Raw genomic sequence first — 9125 nt, forward strand, 5'->3', positions numbered from 1 at the left:
CCTAATATATATGCGGTTCGTTGTTCCAGTTGATGCATGAAAGAGTGCATACTTCACTGCCGTGCACGAGTTATGTGGAACAAGAAACGAGCAAAAAATATACAAACGCACTCTCCCCAACCGTTTACTGGGACATAAGTGGAACAGTAACCGGAACCGCCGACATCGCATGACCCCATTTCTTCGGTTCCAGATAAAAACCACGAACATAAAGAAAACAAGCTGACGGTTCCAGATAAGATCCACCTATATGATTCGTTCCAGTTATTCTTTTGTTCGGATCCACATAAAATATATGGATCACCCTTTTTAACTGGAACTTATATGGAACCAGATTAAGAGTGCAGAGCCGCCTCGATTACCTGTACGGCTCCGTGACGTATGTCCGCAGCAGGTGTTGCTGCCGCCGTCGCCGCGCTTGCGTCTCTCCCTACGGCGTTAACGGACGAGCAAGGGCATCTGGTAACGTTGCTTACAGGTCTTGTCTGCTGTCATGGAAGCCCCCCCCCCCCCCCCCCCCCCCCCCCCGCAGAGGGTGCATTTGGGAGAGCAGTCGTTTTTGTCTTTTGGGTTGTTTTCGCCGCACCCCCGGCAGATAACATCTTCGGGTGCCGGACATACATTGGCTCGATGGCCGAGTCTACCGCAGGCGTGGCAGATATCGGTGTGTCTGCGGTAGAGCGAGCACTTCACGAGGCTTCGGCCATATTTAACATAATCAGGCACTTTAAGGCCATCGAAGAGGATTCCAACGGTGCTCGTATTCTTTATTCTCCTCACCTCGAGGGCAGTGGGGTTTATGGGCTGTAATATGAGGCGCTGTAACTCCTGGGGCTCTATGGGGGGATCGATGCCACGTATGACCCCCTTGCACGAGTTCTCGGGGGCAACGAAGTAAGGATTCACCTCGTAACTGGCTTGGCCGATGTTGATGCCCTTCACACCAGCGTAAGCCACGGCGTTGCGCTTCGAGGGGGTGCTCGCTACCATTATGTTCTGCATCATGTTTGGACATATGATGTCCTCCGTGACGTCCGTCTCCTGCAGGTTGGCGGCGGTGATTAGGGCTTGGGCGATCCTTAGATGGCCCACCTTCCTGATGTCCAGGCCTCCGCGGGGGCGAACGATGATTAGAATATGCTCCTTTGGCAACGGGGCCAGCCTCGAAGCGGCATTGATACGTTTCTTCACGTTCGCCGGAGCAGGGCCTTTGTTCCCGCCTCGCAGTGCGGAAGAGGCTTGGTCGCCTTTCTCGGGCGCGTCCTTGCTGGCCGACTTGCGCTTGTTGATCGATGTTGTCCATCCGACACCGTTACTAAATTCCTCGGGGGAGATATCTTCCCCTTCCACGGTGATTTGCACAGCTGTAGCCATCGTGGCGTGGGCGATCGGGGCCGCGCGAAGCTCACCCGCCGAGTGTTCGCCGGGGAGCCAGGCCTGGAACGGTAGGCTTAACGCGCCCATGGCGTGGTTACACAGAAAGTCCTCTTGAAAACGGAAAAAAGTCCACCCACGGCCACAAATTTGGTATCGACATTGTCCTGCCGACTTTATGCGTCGAACGACACCAAAATGCTGAAGGTGTGAAGAACATTTCCGGCCGAAACCATTACCAAAAAGATGGCGGACGGGGAGGTTCTGCGCTGCCAAGAAAAGTTGCCTGCCCGCCATACAGGCTGCCCAAGGATGCATTATTTGTAGACGAGGTGCGGCCCTTCACTGGTCGGCAATGGGAGTGGAGCAAAAGGTAGCACCGCGGCGGCCACGTAGGCTCATCGTTGTTGTTTTTCCCAAGAATGCAACTGCGGTCTATGAAACTGCGGTTTAATGAGCCAACAATAAAATAAACCATATTGCATTAATGAAAAAAAAAATGAATAAATATAAGCTTGCGGCCATAAAGAGTAATGCTCTCACACTCACACACTTAAGCAGCATTCAGTGTCCATGGGAACCTTTTATTTCGCATTAGTTAATGTTGTAATCGTTGGCCTCCCATCGAAAACATTTTGCAGTTGATTGTAGCCAAGTTGGCCGACTCAACATATATATATATATAAAAAACATGAAATATGAATTCGTTTTTATACCGCCCTGGCAGAGAAACGCAGAAACGAAAATGTAGCACTAAGAAAGTAGAAAAAAACTGCTGCTTTTTTATCCGAACCCGTGTGAACCCGTTTGAACCGGCTGTAACTGGTCCGAACCGGAACAGAATGGCGCTCGGGAACCGAACCCGGAAGCGTATCCGAAAGGCTTGAACCCGAATCCGAACTGAACCCGAAAAAAATCGGGTTCGACACCCTGGAGGATAGGGTATGCGCCGCACAATCATAATGCCATAACACACGCTATTCTGGTTATTCAGGCTGCTGCTATTGCTTTGATATCGAAGAAGGGGAAGCTTAGTTCATCGGCTTAGGGTTCTGTGCGCCTTCATGCACGCGTGCGCGAGTGTCCTCCCGGGGATCGGGTGTGGGTTTGGACGCCAATACGGCTACGCGACCTTAGCAAGGAGCAACTTCGGCGATATCCTGAACCAAGGGGAATTCAACTACGAGATGGCCAACTAATCAAATAGGTTCTACCCGATGGTGGATACCGGTCAAAGCGGCCATGACGACGACGCACGTCCCTGTCGTTCTCCTCGAGCTAAACTATGCTAGGTAATATAGACTTTCTTTGGTTTCAAGAATTTCGTGGTATTAGGATCATAAATTCCTAAAATGCGACAATGCCGCAAACCATGCTTTGTGGATCGCTTTGTTTGTTTTGTTGACAGCACCGGGCTGTGCGGAGTAATCTTACCCCGTGCTGAAAGCGTGGCATCCATTCATTATTTATGCCGTTAGACCATGCTCGGCTATCTCGTTTGATAGGGGAAGAGCGAAACCTTTTCGCCAGTCCCCTAGACTGTTCTTGTTTGATTGACAATGTTTTATATCTGGCTGGACATTTCTGGTGAAGGATCCCCCTTCGAGCATAAAGGGTTCGCGAGCCCCAACCCGCCCGACGAAGTAACGCCGATCCGCATGAGAACAAATCACCGGTTTATTCCGGGAAAACCAAGGTAGGAAAGAACAAACAAAGCAAGTCGAGAGCAATATAAAAAGAGTACAACAAGCAATCACGGAAAGCGCGTAAAGAAAACACTGCGGCGGTTGACGCCCTGCTTGTCCAGAAAGTTACAGCGTGGTGCCGTACACTCACGACGGCGTCTCCAGTCACTTGGGCCGACGACGGGTAAAGAGCGTCCGCCGCGGACGCTGGTTGCTCCTCGCTATCCGGGCGTCATTGCTGTGGCTGGCCGCCCGTCGGTCCCGTCCGCAGCCCGCGGTAGCAGCCGCTCTCGCGTGTGCCCCGGTGCGCACTCCCCCCCGGCTCTCCTGTGAGCGCCGCTTTTACGCCACACCGTTGGTTGTGCGCATGTTCCGGGTTGTATGCGCACTACACGTATTTGTCCCGTCTCACTGTTCATCACACACGCGCGCATGGGCTCATGACGCACTGACGCCACTATCGCTGTTCGACGCGCGCACTTCACCGTAATCACCGTGCGCGGGCGCTCGTAGGGGCTGCGTCCCTACACTCCCCCTCCCCCAAGACCGGACAACTCCCGAGTTGTCCGAGAAGCGCTGGGGCTGCCGTAGAGGAAGACTTCTCCAGTGGGATTGAGGGTCTCCCCGCTCGAGCCATGTTGCTGTATCGTTCAGCGGGTAGGGCATCCTGGAAGAATATGAACAAGATTATATTTCTTCCGAGCGCCGTTCGTAATATCTCTTAAGGTCGTCAATGTGTACGGGACCCGTATGCCGTCCTCCGTTTAGGTTGCGAAGGCGATATGTCAGCCGATATTGGCGCTTTGTTACCTCATAAGGACCTTCCCATCGGTCAGCCAGGGAAGCAGCAAACCCTTTTGCTGCATCGCTCAACGGATGTGTGCGGCGCAGTACCAGGTCCCCGACAGAAAACTCAACCCGGCGCCGCCCCTTGTCGTACTGCCGGCTGTGTTCGAGTCGTGCCAAATCCAGGTGTTGCCTGGCCTCCTGGATGGTCTCGTTCAGGCTGCTGCAAAGATCCTGCGCATACTTAACATAAGTGCGAGGGCGCACCTCGACCTGGTCACTGAATGAATGTTCAACAGGAAAACACAGGTCGCGGCCAAACAGCAGGGCTGCCGGTGTAAAGCCGGTCGAGCGATTGACCGTAGTCCTAGTTGCAAACGCCATTTCCGAGAGGCGAGCATCCCAGTCTTTGTGGCGTTCAGTGAAGGCCACCAACATCATCTTCAAGTTCCTGTTGACACGTTCCGTAATGTTGGCTTGTGGATGGTACGGAGTAGTCTTTTTATGTACTACGCCCAGAACCGAACAAGTGTCCACGAAGTTCTTGCTGGTGAAGTACGTCGCATTGTCCGTTATGAGTTGTTCTGGAAATCCAAAGCGGGTGAACGTATCCAACAACTTGTCCCAGATCAACTTTGAATCAAGTTTACGTAACGCGTAAAGCTCGACCCACTTGGAGAAATGATCTGTGACCACAAGGAGGTAGCGATTGCCCTTTACCGATCTTGGGTATGGACCCATCACGTCGCAAGCCGCGATCTGCCAAGGGAAGCGGCTCTCGACTGACTTCATGAGGCCAGGTGGTTTACCTCCTCTTGGCTTTACAGACTGGCAAACTGGGCATGTCCGGGCGTACTTCATTACCTCCTTTCTCATGCAAGGCCATGTGACAACGCGGCATAGCTTTTCGTATGTTTTCTGTCCGTCACTATGACCTGCGAGGGTGGTGTCGTGGTAATATTCTAGAAAAGACCGCCTTAGGCGCTTTGGTACGAATACCCGAAAGGGATACTCACCACTGTCCGTATCCGCACTTGGGATGTACCGCAGTAGCAAGCCGTCTTGGCTTTGGACGTAGCAGTCGTAGTCCGGGGCCCGTGCCGCTGTAGTATCGTCGTTCTCCGCGGCCGTAATGGACTCTCGAATGCGCTTGCACTGTTCGTCGGCCTGCTGCGCTTCAAGCATCTTCTGGCGACTTACCAGGGTTCCCCAGGCTTCTGCAGGCGTTGTAACCGCGAAGACCTGGGGTTCTGGTTGCTGTGGTGCTGGTAGGGGTGCGCGAGACAAGGCGTCCGCGGCTTTGTTGCTGGTGCCCTTCTTGTATTCCACCTTGTAGTGATACTTCTGCAGGTTTAGCGCCCAGCGTGCGAGGCGACCCGCAGGGTTCTGAAGCCGTGACAACCATGACAGTGCTTGGTGGTCAGTCTGTATCGTGAAATCTGCTCCATCCAAGTACATGTTAAACTTTTTGAGGGCGAACACTATGGCAAGACACTCTTTTTCGGTCACTGAATAGTTCTGTTCGGCCGCCGAGAGAGTGCGGCTGGCGAATGCCAGAGGGTACAGTTCGCCGCTATGCTCCTGTAGCAAAACAGCCCCTATACCGTACTCACTTGCATCGGTTTGGACAACAAAGGGGCGGTTGAGATCCGGCAACCGCAGGCTTGTGGTGTCGGCGATGGCTGTTGATAGGGCCTGAAACGCCTGCTCCTCCGAAGCCGTCCATGACCACTTGGCGCCCTTCCTTAGCAGCTGATGGAGGGGCCGTGCCAAGTCCGCACAGTTCGGAATGAAGTGCCTGTAGAAGCCGACCATACCCAGGAAGCGCTGCAGACTTTTGACGTTCTCTGGTTTCGGTAACTGCAAGATCGCCTTGAGCTTCTCCTCGTTTGGCCGGACTGAACCTTGGTCCACAACGAAGCCCAGGAGCTCGATCCTGCTGGCAGCCAGTTGTACCTTGCGGGGGTTTACTGTTAGGCCTGCGTTCTGCATGCGCTCCAACACAGTCTGCAAATGAACAACATGATCGTCAAGGTTGTCTGAAAATACAACCACATCATCCATGTACGCCATCGCGTAGTTGAACTTCGCGTCCCCCAGCACAATGTCCATCACGCGCTGGAAAGTTGCTGGGGAATTCGACAAACCGAAAGGCAGCCTCACGAATTCAAACAACCCTCTGGTACAAGTGAACGCCGTTTTCTCGATATCCTTTTCCGCTACGGGATCTGTAGGAAACCTCTGCTACAGTCAAGTGTGGTAAAAACCTTTGCTGAACCTAGTGCATACATAACCGCATCGATGGATGGAAAGGGATACGAATCTCTCGTGGTGATCGCGTTTAGGCGCCTGTAGTCTACGCACATGCGGACACTACCATCTTTCTTATCCGCCAACACAATCGGAAATGCCCAAGGGCTTTTTGATGGCCTCACCGCTCCTGTATTTACCATCTCCTGCAGGGCTCCGTCCAGCTGTGGTTGCTTGTGGACGCTCAAGGGCCTCGGGTTGAACCGTAGGGGACGCGCATCTCCCGTCTCGATGTGGTGCTCCAAAATCTTCACAGTACCCGGAGCTTCCGTGAACATCGCTGTGAAGGGTTGTAGTACTGCTGCGAGCCGCGATTGTTCCTTTGGTGGTCCTGCGAACGACATCAAGATTGTTCGCAAACCAGTTTCAACATTTCCCGCAGTGGTCTCCGCTGTCAGCAATCCTGACAGCGATTCTGATGGTCCTGCCGCAAAGCTGTTTAGCGGCGTTCCAGGCCCATAATGGTAGTTTCCGGCCTTCACGTCAAGCACCAGCCCTGTTCTGGCCATAAAATCACGGCCCAAAATGGCTGGACAGGAAAGACCTGGGAGGTACAAAAACCGCTGCCTGTGTTTGCGGCCATCAACGATTACCGTCAGTCTCGCTGCCGCTGTAATCGGCACAACCTGGTCTGAAGCTGTTCTGATACTGGTGCTTACGTGCCGGAATTTGATCTTCCTCGGAGAGCACCATTCTCCGACAGTGTCTCCAAACACAGAAACCGTTGCTCCAGTGTCCAGTAGGGCAGGTATAATCAGGCCGGCTACCTTAACTGTAATGAAAGGTGCATTGTCCACGCTTGCAGCCTGTCCGCCAAGGGCCATAGGCCAACAGCTCACCATGCGCTGATTGTTGCTCGCTGGAGGCTCTTCGTGTGCCTTTTGCAACAAGTTCCCGCCTTCCATGTCGTTCATGCAGGGTGCGGCATGCTCGAAGACAGTTGGTGTGGATTTTTGGCTCTGCTCCTGCACCCGCCGTCCGCGCCGAGCTTTCGATGGCCGTTTTGGCCGCCATGGCGGCAGTGGGTCTTTGCACTGCTGCATCTGCGGGTTTGTGCACTGCTGCCTGCCGCGATGCAGCGAGTCTCGCTGCAGTTTCGAGTGGCGTATCTCGATTGGTTGCGCGAGGGGGTGTGCACAGCGTGCCGCTGGGTGGTAGGATGACCAGAATACCAGTGCATTGTCGCTTGCGCCGGTCGGCTGCCCTGTGTCCGGGCGGGGTGGCGCCTCCGAGCTCGCAGAACTTGAGTACACGGCCTGGTGGAAAGCCGCTTGCCGCCTTTCCTTGTTGCTCGACTCGGGTGATTTGGGCACGACTTCCTTGCTGATGTCTGCACAGATGGATTTCCGATGGTTAGAAAATGTCTCCCTACTGTGAGGTACTTGCCTCTGGTCATTCCGGCCGAACGGGCGTTCCCACGATGGCGCCGCACCACTGAGGTGAGTCGGCGCTTGAAAACCATCTCCCACGGTGGCGCCGCGCCGCTGGGGTGAGTCAGCGCTGCAACAGCTTCCCACGGTGGCGCCGCACCGCTGGGGTGAGTCAGCGCTGCGACAGCTTGCCACGGTGGCGCCGCGCCGCTGGGGTGAGTCAGCGCTGCAACTGCTTCCCACGGTGGCGCCGCACCGCTGGGGTGAGTCAGCGCTGCAAGTGCTTCCCACGGTGGCGCCGCACCGCTGGGGTGAGTCAGCGCTGCAAGTGCTTCCCACGGTGGCGCCGCACCGCTGGGGTGAGTCAGCGCTGCAAGTGCTTCCCACGGTGGCGCCGCACCGCTGGGGTGAGTCAGCGCTGCAACTGCTTCCCACGGTGGCGCCGCACCGCTGGGGTGAGTCAGCGCTGCAACTGCTTCCTACGGTGGCGCCGCACCGCTGGGGTGAGTCAGCGCTGCAACTGCTTCCCACGGTGGCGCCGCACCGCTGGGGTGAGTCAGCGCTGCAGCCCTCCCCGCCGTGGCTGCTCTCTGCTGTTTGCCTCTGGCCATTCCCTCGTGGTTGCCGGGTGACGGACCCCACGCCTGCGAACAGCGCTGCCTTCCTGGCTCGCTGCGTTGCTCTCTTCCAGTGTGATCTCGGCTGGTCGAGCCCGGAGGGGGCCTGCGGTATGCACGCACAGGAAGGCTCTAAGCACGCCTCTTTAGGCGGTGGTGGTTGGTAGGATTCTGTGGCCACCAGCGAAGCTTGTATGGCTGTGGCCTCCTTTGCCAGGTCATCGAAGTCGGAGAACCGCCGGGATCGCAAGTACGGCTGGAACCTCGGGTGGCACTGTCGGACGACCCGGAAAACCTTTTCTGCCTCGGGTGCCGCCGGTTCCGCTCGCTCGTACAGGTCCTGCATACAACGCACATATTCGCGAAGGCTTTCACCGTCTCCCTGTGTCCGTGCGCGAAGTTCGTCTTTGATGCGGTACTCATACCCGGGATGCAGAAACTCCAGCTTAAAGCGCTCCTTGAAGTCCATCATATGCTCAAATGGCTTCTGGTGACGTCTCCAAACACCGGCTGCCGACCGCAAAGCAACTGGCAAGATCCTGCTTATGAGCACGCTATCTGAAATTGCCATGGCTTGTTGGTAGTCCGACAATTCATAAAGAAAGTCGAAAACAGACTTCTTGTCTGTATAGCCTGTGTACGTTGGCACGGCTAAGTTTAACCGCAACGACGCATTGCAGTGACAGTTGCATTGATTATCTTGTGGCGCCCGATCACTGCATAATGCCTCAGTGTTAAGCTTGCTAGCCTGAAGCGACAACAGTTGCTTTTCAAACTCGGCCTTCGATGCTATCAGTTGGGCCATCAAGTCAAGAATTGTCTTTGTGTTGTCTGATAGCGGGTCCGTCTGCGCAGTACCATCCAAGAGAAGTGCGGAGGCATTTTCGCTTAACTGAGGAACAGCATTCTCGTCCGTCGACATAGTTGTAGCTGCAAAATACTGTCAACCCAGGCCTGAAATACAACCTTTCTGACCGGCGCAG

The 9125-nt window shown here is 54.9% G+C and overlaps 1 protein-coding gene across 1 annotated transcript; it reads right to left on the reverse strand.

Moving 5' to 3' along the window:
• Positions 1 to 2968: 2968 nt before the first annotated feature.
• Positions 2969 to 8611, reverse strand: LOC144161810 (uncharacterized). Its single transcript, XM_077692411.1, has 4 exons — positions 8168 to 8611; positions 6296 to 7783; positions 3870 to 5852; positions 2969 to 3726 (listed from the first exon to the last, which is right to left on the reverse strand). The coding sequence occupies exons 1-4, from the start codon at positions 8609 to 8611 to the stop codon at positions 3550 to 3552; spliced, it is 4092 nt and encodes a 1363-aa protein (XP_077548537.1). The 3' UTR covers positions 2969 to 3549.
• Between the last annotated feature and the right edge of the window lie 514 nt (positions 8612 to 9125).

The sequence above is a fragment of the Haemaphysalis longicornis genome, unplaced genomic scaffold, assembly GCF_048455015.1.
Source record: "Haemaphysalis longicornis isolate Haplotype H1 unplaced genomic scaffold, Haemaphysalis longicornis Haplotype H1 scaffold_1, whole genome shotgun sequence".
NCBI classification, from domain to species: domain Eukaryota; kingdom Metazoa; phylum Arthropoda; class Arachnida; order Ixodida; family Ixodidae; genus Haemaphysalis; species Haemaphysalis longicornis.

Bases quoted from the DNA above. Each gene is read 5' to 3' on its own strand.
- LOC144161810 (XM_077692411.1), bottom strand. From the start codon at position 8,611: ATGGACTTCAAGGAGCGCTTTAAGCTGGAGTTTCTGCATCCCGGGTAT. The intron at 7,784-8,167 runs GTGGGGTCCGTC...GACTCACCCCAG, and splicing joins AGGCAGCGCTGTTCGCAGGC to CGGTGCGGCGCCACCGTGGG. The intron at 5,853-6,295 runs GTAAATACAGGA...GTTCATTTGCAG, and splicing joins ACGGAGCCCTGCAGGAGATG to ACTGTGTTGGAGCGCATGCA.